Raw genomic sequence first — 18,489 nt, forward strand, 5'->3', positions numbered from 1 at the left:
AGAAACCAGTCTGGGCTTATTTGTTCTTAAAGAGACAGTAACCTCAATTAACCTGCTTAAGTCTGTGTCATTAATGTTAATCAAAAACCCAAGACAAACAGAAAATCACATATGTTGCTGTAAAAATAATAATAATAATAATATTTAATCTATAAAACAAAGACAGTGTTATTATTCATTTAATTCGATTTCTGTACCTAATGCTTATTTTAGACCTTACTTAATGTGCAACTTTGTTCTTTTTTATAAATGTTTGAAATTTCTTTATTTGTTATTAGAGTTTTATTTGTTACGACGAGACTTGAGACTTGACTTGGACTCGAGCTCAGAGACTCGTGAGCATCTCTGACTTCAACAAGGCGCTTCCTGTAGCTGTGGATCAGACCTGCACATCGTTAAGGAGTAATTTTAGCCCATTCTTTATGGCAGAACTGCTTAAGGTCTGTCATATTCTTTGGACGTCTCATGTGCCATAAACACTTAACACAATCAAGCTCCTACATACATAAATTATATGTTAATCCCATATCAGTCTCAACGTCAATTACGCTCTTCTCAGAATATGCTGCTAGCCGTCCCTTGATCTCAACTGAGGCGTAGTGGAGATCGAGCCTTCTCTGTTGCGGCCCCTGCACTTTGGAATGAGTTGCCGCTATCACTGAAATCCCTGCCAAGCATGGATACTTTTAAAAAAGGTTTGAAGACTTATCTATTTTATAAAGCATTTGGTATCTGATAGGGTCTGGGAACTGTGAGTGATTATGTGTTTGATTTATGGTGTCAGGTGATGATGTTTTTTTTTAATTATTGGAATTTATGTGTAATTTTAAAGTTGTTTTACACTCATGGACAGCACTTTGGTCCATTTTAATGGTTTTGAAGGTGCTTTAAAAATAAAAGTTGAGTTGAGTTGAGTGTATGGCCCTCTTCAAGTCAATCTATAGCATCTCTATATTGGGTTTAGGTCTGGGCTTTGACTTGGCCACTCCAAAAGGTGGATTTTGTTTTTCTGAAGCCATTCTGTTGTGGACTTGCTCTGGTGTTTTGTGTCGATGTCCTGTTGCATCACCCACCTTCTACCCAGTTTCAGTTGATGACATTCTCACATTATCCTGAAGAATTGTCTGATATATTTGGGAATTCATCCTCCTCTTAATGATTACAAGCTGGCCAGGCCCTGATGCAGCAAAGCAGGCCCAAAAACTGATGTTTCCTTCACCACACTTTACAGTTGGGATGATGTTTCCATGATGATATGCCATGCTCTTTCTACACCAGATGTAGGGCTGTGTTTTTTCCAAATAGTTCAATCTTGGTTTCATCAGTCCACAAAACATTTTGCCAATACTGCTGTGAAGTGTCAATGTGCTCTTTTGCAAACTTCAGGCGTGCAGCAATGATCTTTTAGGTAAGCAGTGGTTTCCTTTGTTGTGTCCTGTCGTGGATACCCTGCTTCTTCAGTGTTTTACGTATTGTAGATTCATGAACAGAGATGTTAGCAAGTTCCAATGAGGCCTTCAAATCTGGCTGTCATCCGAGCTTGTTTCTTTACCTCATTGATGAGTCTTCGTTGTGCTCTTGGCGTCATTTTGACTGGGCGCCCAATTCTTGGTAGAGTAGCAACAGTTCCAAAGTTTCTCCATTTGTAGATTGTTTGCACAACTGTAGACTGGGGAATTTCTAAAGTCTTTGAAATAGCTTTGTAACCCTTTCCAGCTTCATGTAAAGCAACAATTCTTGATCATAGCTCCTCTGAAAGCTCTTTTTGTCGAGGCATGGCTTAGATTGTTTGCCTAAACTGTGGACTGGTGAATTTCTAAAGTCTTTGAAATAACTCAACTCTTTCCAGCTTCATGTAAAGCAACAATTCTTGATCATAGCTCCTCTGAAAGCTCTTTTTGGCGAGGCATGGCTCACATAAGCGTGTTCTTGTTCAGAGCAAACTCCAAAAGTTTAAGGGGTTTTTATCAGTCAAAGTAACTGTAGTCCACACATCCAAACGTTTTATCTTAACAAGACTCCAGATGTGCTAAAACCTGACTCCAATTAGCTTTTTGCGGTCATTAACTCAATGGTTTACATACTTTTCCACTGCCATTTTGAATGTTGAATGAGTATGTTCAATAAAGACACGAAAGGTCTGATTTTTTTGGTGTAATTATTTTTAGACACATTGGGGTGGTTTCCCAGACAGGGATTAGTTTAAGCCAGGACTAGGCCTTAGTTTAATTAGGAAATCTAACCAGTTTTAACAAACATGCATTACTAAAAACATTACTTGTGTGCATTCTGAAGCAAAACAAAGGGCACTGATGCATTTTAAGATATGTCAGTGCAAGTTGTTTTCAGTTTGGACAGCTCTCACATTTATTTTAGTCTAGCACTAGTCTAATCCCTGTCCGGGAAACCGCCCCATTATGTTTGTCAATACCCTTGACTTAGATGAAGATCAGATCACATTTTATGACAATAAAAAAAAACATGATATTCCAAAAGGTTCACATACTTTTTCTTGCCACTGTATACTGATATATGTTAAAGTATGTCAGTTCAAGCTGTTTTTAAATCAAGGCAGCTCAAACATGCATTTTAGTCTGGGACTAGGATAAGACCTGTCTGGGATGCAGCCCCATACTGTACATGGAGCTAAATTTTTTTCTATATAAAAGCCTGATTATTCTTACATTTCTCATCCAATTTCAATGATTTACAATGTACATGGAGTACAAAACATTTTTGTCGACAGTTATTTGATAGTTAGTTTTGGAAAATTGTAATAGGAAATTGTTAAAACTCAACTTTTGTCAAGCAGTAATTTGGCTTTTTTACTAAATAATTAATTAGACATCCCTAATGTGACATAATTTAATATACATTAAATATGCATTAAAAATTTTCATTGCAAAAATGGCCTGTTCAGTCATCATTTTAGCTTGTCTTGTGCTCCAGGTCAAAATCCAGCTTGAGCTCATTTAGACAAATCAAATAGTGGCTTCAATCAGCTTTCTCTGAGCTACCCAATTAACGTGTTTTAGGACCGTCTTAACATGCCCAATATGGAGGCGACCATATGGAGGACACTGATCAATCACAGCAACGGGCCAAAGCACTTCTGCGGATTAAGCTATAATATGCTACACATCCTGAAAACACTGGTGTGTGAGATTAACCATGTTTGTGTTTTTGTTCCTTGATAGTAGTAGGACAGAAGGTTTAATGTCTAGAGGGACATCAAGGGACAATAAGAACTGCGTGTACACAAGAGTCATTACCATTACAGTGAATTGAATAGTGCAAAATTGCCAGTACTTTATACCGCTCAGTACTGACCCACTTCAAGCAATCTATGTTAATAGAGGGACATGATGAAATAGTCTCTGACATATCATGTAACTAAAGCTGTCAGATGCTAAGAGAAATTCTTACTGGGGAAAATATGGGGCAGAAGTTTCCAATTTTGGATGTGAACAGAATTTATAAATGACCAATAAAAACAAGCTATCACAAGTCTAAGAGAGGCATGTGGAGAGAGACCAATCACCAGATACATTTCTGCATTAAAAAGCCTTTATTTGTACTGTGTGTGTGTGTGTTTACTTGTGTTATTGTATTTCATTCAAATGGGTAGGGTCCACAGAAACTTTAAACAAAATGTATACAGGATGAAAGTGTTGGTTCCAAAAACTCCAGCTTCCTACATGACTAAATCACTCCATCAGTGTCCAAACAAAAAATAAATTTGATATTGAAACACAATATGCCAGACATACACCTGACAGCAAGTCAAATGACATCTTAAATGTTATATTATAGACACCTTTTGCACCAACGTCACAATTACGCCACAGCGCTAGCTGGAGGCAAAACAAACACACAACTGGGGGCGGATAATACATAATCGGCTACACAAGGATCTTAAAATGTGTTCTTGTTGTGTTCTTGGTTGCCAGAATCGACGGAGTACAGGCAATTTGAAATTTTTTGTATACCTGCTGCCACTGCCAGACAACAGCTTTGGTTAAACGCAATAAGACGATAAACTCTTTTAAATAACTTTCGTGGTCCAGGACAGTTACTGAGCTTACATATTAGGAAAAAAACTGATTTTCTCCAGCCATTGTTAAAATAACAAGCTAACAAAACTTGCTAGCTACCGTTTGTTGAAGTGAATCTTTCTGCCTCCAGCTAAGCCACGCCCACATAAATACGTCACGATGTTTACCAACTGTAACGTTACATTCACACGGGACGAAAGCATTAACGCTTGTCTTAAGCGTGGCCAACAGCCAATCACAGTTGCCCAACACATGCTCCGGTCTTCCATAAACGTAATTGGCTGGCTCTGCCTAGGTTATTTGCATAAGGCGATCTGCTTGGCTGACGCACGCATTGGCGCTTGAAAAGTTGAGAAATTTTCAACTTCTGCTGCGAGCAACGGCACTGCCGTGAGCAACGGCACTGCCGTGAGCAACGGCACAGACGTGGCGCCAACGAATCCACAATTCAGTTCGGAAAGCATGACGTCACCCATTAAAAATGAATGGGAAGCGTTAACGCTTACGCCCCGTGTGAATGTACCCTAAAAGGCTCTATTAGAATTAAAATACACATCAATCTAATTTATTCACATCATTTATTCTAAAGGAAAATCTGATAACGCTCAGATATATTTAGGTAGAAAAACGTAAATATTTACTGTGAAAGTAAGTGCAGACTTACAAAAATAGTAAAATACATCAAATCTAAACTCAACACAAAAAGAGGCTGTAAAGAAGGCCTATAGTAGTGGTACACGTTAGTTTAAATCACTTTCTGTGCTGACCCCACCTGCCAAGCACTGATGGTTAAAATAGCCTCACCAATCCCTCTGCCCTGTTTTGGACACCAGTGACCTACAATATGATAAAGGATTAACAAAAAGCCTTGGCTCTGGGAGAAGAAGAAGAAAAGCGGCACACGTTGATTTATATGCCCCCCACCCAAGCATGTAACAGGAATATAAATCTCAGTTTTACACCCTGAGAAAAACCGTTCAGCTCATTGTGTGTCATTCTTAATCTTTTTCATTTACTCTGTGTTTGAACACTTATATCCCCTGCCTGGCAGTTACAAATAGGGTTTATTTACTTATTCAAGAGAATAAACACAACAGGTGCATGTTCAGAGAACTTACATAATGTGTTATTGTAAACAAATGATCCGCATTTACATTTACGAATTTGCCAGATGCTTTCATCAAAAGTGACTTGATTTGCATTCAAGCTATATATTGATCTAGTGTGATGAAGAACCCAACGTGAGAAAAAAAAAAGTACATTAGTCATTCGTTTATGTGTGTGCAATCACTGTGGATACTCGGATTCAGTGCAAGTACAGCATCTTGGGACTTGCAAATGCAGATTCAATAACCGCAAATGCTCACATTAAGCTTGATAGGGCCATTATTCCCAAGTCAAGTACAAAAAAAGAATAGCATAATGAAGGGAAGAATGTGCAACCATTTCTGAGGAAGAAACGATTACTTCAATAAGACCATTAGAGTGGAGAACTCATGATCCAGTTTGGAAATGATACATTTGTTTTAAATGTAAAAGATTTAAAATGTTATATCCAATGAAAAATTCAATAAATATTTAAAGGGCCAATATTATATCAATTTTTACAAGATGTAATATAAGTCTCAGGTGTGCCTAGAATGTGTCTGTGAAGTTTAAGCTTAAAATACCCAAAAGATCATTTGTTAAAGCTTGTCCAAAATGCTTCTATGGTCGGAAGCAAAAAAGCGATGTTTTCACATGTGTACCTTTAACGAACTTTAGTGTGCATGTTCTTTGAAAACAAGGATCTGCAAATGCATTAAAATGTAGGCCTAAATGTAAGATGATAATTAAACTTATGGAGCTTTTTCCTTGCATAGTACCCCACGGTTTGGATCAGGTTGGGTCAGCTCACCTCACTTTTGCTTGGTTAGCTTTTCCATCGAGTTTAGTAACACTTTGGATTGGGAGGGATTATAGGCGTGTCGTTATATTTGCGCTGCCTACTGCTGTGACATCATACAAGTGAGAAAGTCGTTGTACATTCCAGTACATTCATTTCTTTCCCAGTCGACCACAAAATTAAAATTGACCACCACAAATAGATGTTTGCACATCGCGTTTATCACTACCTCTGTCTCACATGACAGTTTCTGTTCAAACACCCGTGGTGTCAGTCGACGGCGCTCCGCTGAGCCTCTTTGAAGTTGCATTTAAGCATATATGATGCGGACGTGCTCGTCACGAATTTGCCGCCACAAACTGCAAGTCTAGAAAAAAAACAGTTTGCTGCGTTTACACCAGCTGCGTTTGAGGCGTCAAAATCGCGTCTACCGCGCCTAGTTTGGTGCTTGAACAGCTCGAATGCATTTGCACGTCTAGAGCGAAGTAGACACGAGGAAAAAGCAAGCATTTGACGTGCGTCAGAGGCAAAATCCGCTTATTGTGGGAGGGGCAACTGCTATGCGGTTGTCTGTTTGCAAGATGGCTGATGTGATTGTGCATTTATTGAGAGAGTTACCGGTTTTAATTTGGTCACCTTACTATAGGAACATATAGGAAATGCTGCGGGTCGATAAACGTCACGTGACTCAAAAGGGAAATGTGTATTTACAACTTACCAGGTTGCCCAATGTCCTCACTGACACTCTTCCAAGCGAGGTCCGTTTTATTCCTGTCTCTATAGAAGTAAGAACTTGTGTTGTATAGCTCCAGGTGACTGCTCACGGACAATATCAAGCGTTCCTTCATGTTGAATGAGTGACTCTGGGCGAGGCTGCCGCCACAGCAGCAAGCAGGCTTCTGATTGGTTAAAGCGGCGCGAAAATCCACCAAAGTTAAAATTGTTCAACTTGGGCGTCAGCCGCAAATTCGCGTCAAACACAAAAAGTACAAAAAGCACAATTCGCATACCACGCCACTAGACGCGCGAATGAGGCGGAACCGCGTGTACCGCGCTGCGCCAAACGCCTCATTCACGCTGCGAGACCTCCAGACGCGCGTCAACACGTCTTCACATTGACTTCACATTGAAATCACTCGCGCTTGACGCCTGATTGGTATAAACACAGCATTATGGTGTTCCTTATTCTCAACCTGTGAATGTTTTTCATCGCTCAAAGGGAGTTTGGGAACTTACAACAAAGCACAGATGACAACAGTTTTACTCGAGACAACGCAAGCTAGCACAAAGGTAAAGCTAATCTTTTACATTATAGCGATGACACTGGTATTGATGATTCTCTTAGACCATTCAGTGATCTACAGTGTTTTCGAGCCACATTTTGGTATTAGCTCGGGTCGCTTGGAACCCCAGCCGAGGTGGTACTAAAAAAAGTATCGGTACTACGTACTGCACCCAGTGAAAAAGCCCCAAATGTAAGCTGACCCAAACCAAACTGTGGGGTACTATGCAATGGAAAAGCACCATAAACATCTGTAACATCTTTTTTGTTCTTTACACACTGTTGCATTATGTTATAAAACCTGATTTGTGTAGATGTGAATTTGCATTTTAATGCATTTTTAATTTAGCTCTGTGTGTACAGAATGTGCAGAGAAGAGAAAATCAAATTTACTTGCAATGTCTACATAGTCCATGTACATAGTACAGATTCACATCCTAATACCAATAAACCAGTATCTAATTGCCTACAACTAAATTGATTCTCAGATCCTATCTTATACCACATAAACATCTTCATTGCATCTAATCACTCCTTCCATCTGTAAAAAATACACCAAAGCCTTTCTTACAAGCCCAACCAGCGGCAACCATAGAGCTGTAATTCATTTTAATCCAGTACCACTGCAGCGAATGCCAGCCAATGAATATGTAACCGAGCCTGCCGCAATTCTTCCTAAACAAAGAGATCTGATTCTATGCAAGAGCTTCTCGGTCGGGCTGTGAGCCTCTTGGTGACGGGTGCAAGTATTATTGATGTTCCTCTAGTGTTGGATAGGACAGGTAATAAAATAAAGAAATAAGAAATGCCCAAAGCCAAAGCAGATACCACCATATCACAGCTGATGCAAGAGTGAGTGAGTGAGAGTGAAAGAGAGAGAGAGAGTGAGAGAGAAAAAGAGAGAGAGAGAGAGTAAAAGAGATTGACTGCAGGCTTAGATGTGGATATGTGAGGCTTCTGTCATGAGTTTGATGTTGGAATCTTACTGTGTACTTTATATGTGTTGTGAATGTGTCTCAGGATGATTTTAATTAGTTTTATCTTTTCTGCACACACACCTTAAACATGTTTGTTGTCAGAACATTTCAGTTTAGTTTTATCTGTTTGGTTTCCAAACTCTGAAGTAAGCCTATTTGATTTTAATTGAACAATTTTAGACGAGTAGATTGATCATAAAACTAATTTTTTTTGTTCAAATGTCCTACTTTTGCTATATTAAGCATTCTTTCCTTTACTCTTGCTTCTGGCTTTGGATCTTGGCAGTGCAATACTACAGACATTGTAGCTCTTGTCTGACAAATTGCTTGTAATGTTCCTCATTTGCAAGTCTTCAAAGCGCCTGGCTTATATACTTTTAGCATACAGCAGTACTAAATATAAAAAGTAAATGCTAAAATTAAAAACAGAAGTCCTAACTGTGCGCACTATAGCTCAGATAATTCACCTCTAGTACAAATATCAAACATGTCTGAGTTTATGCGCGCAGCATCACTATTTGCACTTACAGTTGTGTAAACAGCATGCATTTCGCAGCTATTTACACTTGGTGCAAACGGTATCTACAATGGGTATTTACCACTACTTATGGTGTAAATAGCATCTACCTTTCTGTAAATAACCACTACCTATTATTAAGGCTTTATTATTATTTGAAATGACTGTAATTATCAATTTTACTGTCAGAAATCGAGGCATCTGTATTCGCAATGTAACTATCCCTACAATTTTACTGAATGTGTAGTTAGACGCTGGGTTGGCCATGCAGGTTATGAAGCATGTTGGTTATTGATGAGACTAATGACGCCTGAGCGTCCCTTTGACTCCCCAGCCCCCTCTATTATTCCAGGCATAGGATGACAAAGGGAAGTTCACATGTCACATGACAGGTCAAGGAGGTCAAACACTGCCTCACTTCCTGTTGACCTTGTGTTGTCCCCTCCATTGCATGGCAGTTATATGCAATAGGTCAAGCATTGCACAGTAAAGATGCACAATGGTGGTGGTGGTATGACAAACCATGTGCAGTGTGCTGGGAAAAGTCACGTTAAAGGTATACATCACCCGAAACTAAACTCTTTCATTATGTTTTGAACTTGAATGGTATTTTTATGTGTAGAAGAAAATAATATATCATTCAATCTTTTCCTTTCAAAAAGGGTGAGCTGTACCTTTAAGAACATTCTGTATCAGGGGATAACATCTTCTTTACTCAAAAAATTTATGAAAGTTAGTATTCAAAGTATTCATGGTTTGTGTATACTACATGCATTGTGCAATGTTACTGTGACCACTGATGATCTGCATAAGTACATAAGCATAGTTTCTCTTTCAGGATTGTATGCATCTTTACTAGCTTTCAGTTGAGTGTCATTTATTTGATATGCGAGTAAACAGAATGTATGGATTTTATCAAGCAATGTGCCGTTTAAGAGGGCTTTGTTATCTCAGTGCTGTCATCTTAATCTTGCAATTCGAGACATTGAGCTACAAGCTGATCTGGGCACTGCCAAATCTCTATGCAATTTAAACATCAGCATAAATTTATCACAGTCTATCAAGTGTTTCTCTTAAAGATTGTATATATATATTACATTTTTGGTTTGGTGCATACTGACATTTTACCAAATTAAAGGGACAGTATTTGCAAATGTTTGCTTGAGCGACCTTACATTTTTCGATCAATGTATTGAGTCTTTGGACCTGTTTGTTCATCTAGTGCCAGGTATGTTTTAAAGTTTCACACACTTCACCTTTAATCCGTAGTGCCACCGTAAATAAAAGCAAATATCCTCACGTGTGTTGATCTTCTGCAGAGAGATGTGTTTCTCAAGCTGTCTGCGTAGTTTAACCTCAGCCCCGTATTTTCCGGTGGTGCCGTTGTCAGCCAGAATGAAGTGCGAGTGTAGACTATTGAGGACTGTGAGCTTGCTTAGAGGGTTAGACATTGTTTGGTATGGCCGGACAACCTGCAGTGCACACCATGTAAAGAAGAGAAAGAGTGGCTGGTAAGAATATGAGCAGTGACACAGAAATGATGTTTGAAAAGAGCAGAGTGACATGTTGCAAAGTGCAGACTGACACGTGTAGGTTGCTCGATCAGTGGACAGCGAATACAACCTGACAGCAGTCAGAAAACAGTGAACGATGTCGAAGTACATTGAATGGTGTAGAAGAAACATCCCATAAAAATGTACTTTTTGGGTATTAGTTGAAATACACTCACCTAAAGGATTATTAGGAACACCTGTTCAATTTCTCATTAATGCAATGGTGTAATGGTGTGGGGGATGTTTTCTTGGCACACTTTAGGGCCAATTGGGCATCATTTAAATGCCACGGCCTACCTGAGCATTGTTTCTGACCATGTCCATCCCTTTATGACCACCATGTACCCATCCTCTGATGGCTACTTACAGCAGGATAATGTCACTCACAAAGCTCGAATCATTTCAAATTGGTTTCTTGAACATGACAATGAGTTCACTGTACTAAAATGGCCCCCACAGTCACCAGATCTCAACCCAATAGAGCATCTTTGGGATGTGGTCGAACGGGAGCTTCGTACCCTGGATGTGCATCCCACAAATCTCCATCAACTGCAAGATGCTATCCTATAAATATGGGCCAACATTTCTAAAGAATGCTTTCAGCACCTTGTTGAATCAATGCCACGTAGAATTAAGGCAGTTCTGGAGGCGAAAGAGGTCAAACACAGTATTAGTATGGTGTTCCTAATAATCCTTTAGGTGAGTGTATAATTGGCCCTCCCATTTATTTATTTATTTATTTGATAAAAAAATTCAAATTTTCTAGCGCCAGACCCGGAGATCGGCTGAATGGATTCCAAAACTGTAAAAATCAGGTGTTTAACTATAGGGGAGCTGGAAAATGAGCATATTTTCAAAAAAGTGGAGTGTCCCTTTAATATTGTCATAATGTCACAGCAACGCAATGGAGTTTTAAAAGCTTACTTCACATGTTACCAGACCAGAGAGAAAGAGAGGGATGGGAGGAGGGGGATATAGAGACAAAGGCAAAATAGTGAAGGATAAATAGCATAAGAGTCAAACTGGATAGAAATCAGAAGTTATAAATAAATAATGATTCTATCTCTCTGTCTCTGTTCTGCATCTGTCCTCAGAGACTCATAGACAAGACGAGGTGAAACAGAGTAGATATACTGTATGCCTATGTAGTGGCTTATACATTAATTATTTACAGTATTCCACATGACACAGAATTCGTGGAGAAATGGAAAATCATCACTAAAATTATCCTGTTGTGGTCTTAAAAACCACTGTGCTGTGAATACAAAATCAGACCCCGTGAAAGCTGCCGGACCTTATGCCAAAGAGGATTTATCTGGTCATTGAGCAAAGTCAGTGACTTACATCTTTTCCCACTAGGTCTTCCTGGTTCTCCACAATGCCCCAGGGGGCAATGCCGATAGTGCAGATTTTTCCTCTGGATTTGGAGGCATGATCTTTAAGAGCATCACCAACATGCCTAATGACCCCTGGGGTGGGAGAGCGGGTATAATGGGATAGGAAAGTGGGTATAATGGGATGGGAAAGTGGGAATAATGGAGGACATAAAAGAATATATGAGATATCATCAGTACATTAAGCACATTGATATAGCAATCAAGACCTTATGTCTAGATTCTTGAAGGATTTTTAGACAATACAAGCAACACTTGTGAGATAAAAGTAGTCTGAAAAAATTTACCTCCAGGATAATTTTTTAGCCTCACTCTCTGAATACTTCTCATTTACATTTTATTAATTTGGCTGACGCTTTAATTCAGGAGACTTACAGTGCATTTACGGGTGTACATTTATATCAGTATTTAATCTCACCAAATAACCAGGGCTGGGCAAAAAAAATCTTTTTTTTGATTAATCGTTTTTTTACGTGGTCGATTCAAAATAGATTCTCAAAGAGCAGAATTGATTTTTTTCTTTCATATTTATTACAGCAAACATTGAAAGTAAGATTAACGTTAATCTAACTACTAGGGCCCTATTTTAATGATCTAAGCTCATTGTCTAAACTGCACAGCGCAACGTCTAAATGGGCGTGTCTGAATCCACTTTTGCTAATTTAACGATCTAAGCGCATGGTCGAAAAGGGTTGGTCCAATTTTTTTAATGAGAAATGGGAGTATTTCGGGCGTAACGTGCAATAAACCAATGAGAGTCAAAGCTCTCATCCCCTTTAAAAGGCTGTTGCGCTGGCTCTATGTCTAAACCCTATTTAGATGATGGACTTTGTAAACTGAAAAACTAAGCGGAGGAAGAAGATCCCCAGTTTAAGATTAATGTTAAATAATTGTGTTGTTCTCACATGTATTGAAATTATTATTTTTTGGATTAAAACCTTTAAAACACGTTTTCTTTTAGTCATGGAAGTAAAAAAGCAGGCTTTTAATTGCTTTAAATGTATGGCTATCCAATATCATCAAAAAATAATTTACAAGTATGTAAGAAAAGGTTTGTACTGTAAAAATACTTTATTTGTAACAAACAGGAGATAAAGAATTTACAAACGGCTCTCCTCACATTTCAGCACTTGGACAGCGTCACAAGTTTTTTTTTAAGGATTACTTTAAGATGTTTCTCATCTCACCATATCCACAGGTACAGAGTCATCATATACAATAAATCTGTGAGGTAGCATTTAAAAAAAACATTTAAAAACAGATGCATGTGTTTAAAGCAAAGCATTTATTTACTTAGCAGGCTACAGGTGAGGCAGCTCTTTGCGCCATTTCGTCTCATAATTAGTCCTCATTTATGTCCAAGAGACTCAATAATAATCTTTTACATTCAATCCTTTAATCTTTCATATTTAAAAATGTTTTTGTGCTGCGCATTCATGTGTGTGATAAGCAAACCCGCGTTGTCCTCCCGTTTATAGGCGCATATTACTAATGCGCTCTTTAAATAACAAAAAACATATTGCGCCATTGACTTTAGACTAGGTTTTTGTTGGTCAATGGCGTAGTCTATTTTAGTTGCCTCAAAATAGCAACGCACCACCAATGCGCCTGAACACACCTCGTTTTTAGACCAGAACGCCCATGGGCGCAAAAGGGGGCGCAAATGCATTTGCTATTTAAACAACGTGGCACTACACATGAAAATGATAATTGTGCAGGGTGAAAACTAGCAAAAGACAGTTGAGTCGCGCATTGCGCTGCATTGCGGCGGGTGTAAGATAGAGCCCCTAGTCTTCTTCACTAGATGTCACTCTCTTTTTTGCCTTGCACGATGTTACCAAGGAGCAAGAGGCGAGCCTTTCATTCATTCATTCAGTGCTTAAAATGGCGGTTTTTAGGTGCTTCATCAACGTTCATGCCACCTTCACATAAAAAGTCAAAGGTATGGATGCATTTTAGATTTTGCAAGCAAGACGACGACGATAGTGTTGTGGCTTTTAATTTCTTTTTATTAATTACCCACTTGTAAACTGCTGTTCACTGTTCTTTTTTAATAATATAGTATTTGTATTAAATCTATATTCATTAAGTTGAATCGAGAATAAAAACCGACCCGAGAACCAGAATCGAAACTGAATCGAGAATCGAATCGATAGCTTGTGAATCGAAATCGAATCGATCTGGAACATCTGAATCGATACCCAGCCCTACAAATAACAAGTGTTGCTGGCATTGTCTAAAAACTTTTTACTTTTATATTATACCATACAATACTTCCACATTCTTTAAAAATGTAGTTACTACATAGCATCTGAAGAGTTTGGTTCCAAAACGCGAAAAACGCCATTTTTAACAAAAATGAGTTACTGCCAAAATCAGTATTGTATCTGGTCGGTATTATAAAGTAAATTCTTTATTTTACCCAAATTATTTATTTTTCTGCAGAATGTAATAAATCCACTTAACCAATCACAGAGCACCATTCCCACGCATTGTAAACAATGATGGCGGCGTGTTGAATACACACAAAATCCTAGTTTTACTCATCTACATTGTACTTCGTGATCAACAAACAAACAAAATCAAAATAATACTTTTGATGGCATTGATAAACCTGTTGTGGTTTTCTGTGGCGGGGAAGAAACATAAAACATCAAAATCGAATAATTTACGCGAGAGGCACTCGGGAGAAGGATAAATGTCGACTGTTGCTTGTTCTCACACAACAGCATCAAGCTTTTGCCATGCTAACACATTGAAAAACTTTCCATTATTTTACTCAGTCAACAAAAATCGAGCAGGACCAAAACATTTTACAGCTGATCGCTGTCCAAAAAGTTTAGCAACGACGTCCCAAGGATGACGGCAGCAATGACAGTGTTCTTAATATGACAAAGTCTTTTCATTAATTAAATCAGTGTATACCTCTAGACAACTGAATGAATATAACATGAAAAAGATGAATGCACATTTATATACTGATTCAATAGATTTATAGCATTTTGAAAATCTAATTATGGATTTGAATTTTTTGTTTTTATAACCTAAAGATGCTATGTGAACGTTTGTAACAGAAGATAGTGGTTTTCATCTTGTCACTTTCTTGGTATAGAAAACAAATTTTTACCCAAATTAGTCCAAATGGATTTATTGCGTTTTGGAACCAAACTCTTCATGTCTTTACTTTAAAAATCATTTTTTAGAAACTCTGTTACAGCACTGTACTTTTTTATATATTGATAGAGTATATCTTTATTTATATTTTATTACAAATAATCATTAATCTGTATACAATAATCTATATAAAATATGCTCAATTATATATTTTGGAGTGATTCATAAAACCCAAAATTTCACGCAACAGTAAACACACCAGTGTTAACTCCTCCGGTGAAGATCCAGGCCCCGGTGGTCATGGCAGCTTTGATAAGACCTTTGCCAAAGACCTGCTTGAGTTTGGGCTGCAGCTCAAAGTTCTGGAGACCTCCGTGAACAGAGATAAGGAGTTTGGGGAGTTCTAGCTGCCACTCCTTCGTCATCAGATGGAGCAGTAAGTCTGGCTTTGTGTCATAAGACACTCGAACATACTGAACAGATAAACGTGCCATAAAATGACAGTGTACAGGAGTACATCAACATTTTGATATCAAGCTGTACTTAAATAGCACAACATGCAACAGAAACAGTCATATATTACTCTGATTACCATTTAATTGCAAGACATTAATAATAGCTAATGCATTTCAATTATGAAAGTAATGAGTTAATGAGAGATATGAATGTTTCTACCATTGCTTTGTTGCTGTGTCCTCCCCCCTGGAACTCAATGGTACCGAAGGCATCGGTGGGACTAAGCTGCGTGTGCTTGCTGATGGACCATTTCTCTGACAAGCTGTCATTCTTTGGCCCACGCTCTGATTTCTCATTCTGATTGGATGAGATGCTGGGGGGCAGGCCAATATGTTGACCTATTAGACGGCCACAACAGCACCTGTTGAAGAAGACACAACAGGTAAAAAGAATGAGAAATTTAGTGGCAAAGTTGATCAGTGATGTGAATCAAAATGCGAAACTGTTCAGAAACAAAATACTATGTATTCCAGGAAGGATTTGGAGATATTTAAAAATGCCTTACACGTTAAAAATCTATACACACATTTCCCAGGCCAGTTTAATTGCTACACATTGTTGTCTCTTTGGTAATTAATGGTAGATCTCATTAAGTCTATAATTAAATCTACATTCATCAGTTTAAATGGTCTATTTATCTGTCTAAAATAAACCTTGAGGATGACTATGACAGCCGTGGTGGTACTTACCTATGGGGGTCTTTGGTGCTTACAATAACGTGCACACATTCTCTCTTGCTGAATGCTCTTTCTATCCATGATTTCTGTGCCTGGGGAGAAACACAATAGGTGTAAGTTACCTAAATCAGTACATGGAGAAATGACAGTTTCCTACATTCACCCAAGAAACCAATATATACCAAGCTAAAATTGTCCACATTTGATCACCCTTCTCACACCGTAGCATTGAAAAGCATGCTCTTTCCTACTTTAGTTTTGTTCAGTCTCGATTCGTGCAGAAAGATTTTGAGGATAAAATGGCAGTGAGTGTAAATGAAACAAGGGAACACATTGTTTTTTTATTGGAATCCTTTATTGCCCTCATTGGGAAACCTAATCTCCAATTCCTGTTCAGAGACTGATTTTATTGGTTTAAGGACAAATTACATACTTTCTCTTTATATTGTTATGCTAAGCTTAAAGGGATAGTTCACCTAAAAATAAAAATAATGTCATTAATGACTCTCATGTCGTTCCAAACTCGTAAGACCTCCGTTTATCTTCAGAACACAGTTTAAGATGTTTTATATTTAGTCCGAGAGCTTGTTGACCCTTCATTGAAAATCTATGTACGATATACTGTTCGTGTAATAAAACATCATCAGAGTAGACCATGTGACATCAGTGGCTCAGTTTGAATGTGTTGAAGCATCGAAAATACATTTTGGTCCAAAAATAACAAAAATTAAGACTTTATGTCTTCTCTTCCGTGTTTGTTGTAAAGTGCATGCTTGAGACTAAAGTTACGTGACCTCAATGATGTGGCTGACGTGTTATCTGGTGCACCCCAGCTGGGGTTTTTTTGTGCGCACAGGCTTCGTTTACAGTCTGAGGGAGACGCATGCTGTAAGTTTGAAAAAAAACTTCGCAAACATGTCTGAGGATAACACGTCATCTGCGTCACTGCAGTCACGTGACTTTAGTCTTGCGCATGCACTTCACAACAGACGCGGAAGAGAAGAAAATGCTGAATAAAGTCGTAATTTTTGTTATTTTTGGACCAAATTGTATTTTCGATGCTTCAACACATTCTAACTGACCCACTGATGTCACATGGACTACTTTGATGATGTTTTTATTACCTTTCTGGACATGGACAGTATATCGTACGTATATTTTCAATGAAGGGTCAACAAGCTCTCGGACTAAATATAAAACATCTTAAACTGTGTACCAAAGATGAACGTTTCATTCAAAATTAAAAGGTTTCCTAGTGAAACAAAAACTGAAAGACTTGGACTAAATAATAAAGAATAATGCAGCCAATAAGATCCCACAATGCACAAAAAATTGGTGCTAACATTCATATGAGTTTGAAACGACATGAGGGTGAGTCATCAATGACATTATTTTCATTGTTGGGTAAACTATCTCTTTAAAGCATTAATATGTTTTATTTGATGCTTTTATTTGGAGGAATTATAAGCCTGTAGTGTGTAAAGCAGTGGTTCTCAAACTGGGGGCTCAGTTTTATGAGATTTTTTATAATACATTAATTCATCATAAATTCTGTGTAATTAAACCAAAAAAATATAAGGCTACTAACCAACAGCACTACTTTGAATAATTTTATATGTTTTGTTTAATTAAAATGTTACATTTTAGAACAAATTAGTCATAAATCTTCTTTAGGGGGGCCGTGAAGAAATGCACTGTACACAACCACTGGTGTTAAGTACTGCATTGGTTGTGGGTTCGATTCCCAGGCAACACAACACAAACTGAAAAAATGTGTACCTTGATGCACTCTAAGTCACTATGAAAAAACCCATCTACAAAATCCATAAATATAAATGTGTACCGTACATTAGCTAGAAAAGATAAACGAGACCTCTGTTTGCCAAAGTTGCTTGCACCACAACTAGGCTTTCCAAATAGCTTTTGACAGGGTTTAGTTTTTCTTGGGAAAGCCCCATGTGATGATTCAGCGAATCCAGCGTGGGTCGCATCACTGACCACCTACACTCGCACATCCTTACACCAACATGAACAGATAATATATATGTCTGACTGAACACTGCTTTGAGAACTGATGTGAAAACTGTTGAAATTTTATGCTTTTAAAAATCAATAAATATAAAGAGAACTGCTGTTAGCATAACAGCATGTAATGCAATGGAAAAATGAAAAATAATCTCACGTTGAATCAGACAAACACATGGGTTCCCTAGGTGAAACACCTTTGCATCTCTGCTCAAGTGTGATGAATATAATCAATTTAGTCTCGGATGTATTCCTGTCTGTTCTGAATGTGATAAAGCACCGGGTAAACTATATTACTATCTACTGCAGGAGACCTGCAGCGCACGTGCCACACAATTATTAGTTGAAGATTAGTTCATAAACTTCCTGTATTTTTTCAGTTTCCAGCCTGGTTTGTGAATGTTCACATGACTCTCCAGTCACAGCAGGAAGCAGTAAAATGCTTGCGGTGTAATTAAGATTTGTCCTCAGGTTTTGCTCCCCCGAGGCGTAAA

The 18,489-nt window shown here is 38.1% G+C and overlaps 1 protein-coding gene across 15 annotated transcripts in view; it reads right to left on the minus strand.

Annotated features, from left to right (window-relative positions):
* Positions 1-18,489, minus strand: part of trpm3 (transient receptor potential cation channel, subfamily M, member 3) — a 177,955-nt gene that overhangs the window by 58,023 nt on the left and 101,443 nt on the right. For all 15 annotated transcript variants that reach the window (XR_008642991.2, XM_055199095.2, XM_055199102.2 and 12 more), the window contains exons 2-6: positions 15,983-16,062; positions 15,453-15,654; positions 15,037-15,250; positions 11,614-11,738; positions 10,017-10,188 (exon numbers count right to left, since the gene is read on the minus strand). Coding sequence is in view for 14 of the 15 variants with exons in the window: in XM_055199095.2 (XP_055055070.2) it covers positions 10,017-10,188; positions 11,614-11,738; positions 15,037-15,250; positions 15,453-15,654; positions 15,983-16,062 (793 nt within the window). In the remaining variant the exon portion in view is untranslated. The remainder of the gene's footprint in view (positions 1-10,016; positions 10,189-11,613; positions 11,739-15,036; positions 15,251-15,452; positions 15,655-15,982; positions 16,063-18,489) is intronic.

This window comes from Misgurnus anguillicaudatus, chromosome 22 (genome assembly GCF_027580225.2).
Source record: "Misgurnus anguillicaudatus chromosome 22, ASM2758022v2, whole genome shotgun sequence".
In the NCBI taxonomy this organism is placed as follows: Eukaryota; Metazoa; Chordata; class Actinopteri; order Cypriniformes; family Cobitidae; genus Misgurnus; species Misgurnus anguillicaudatus.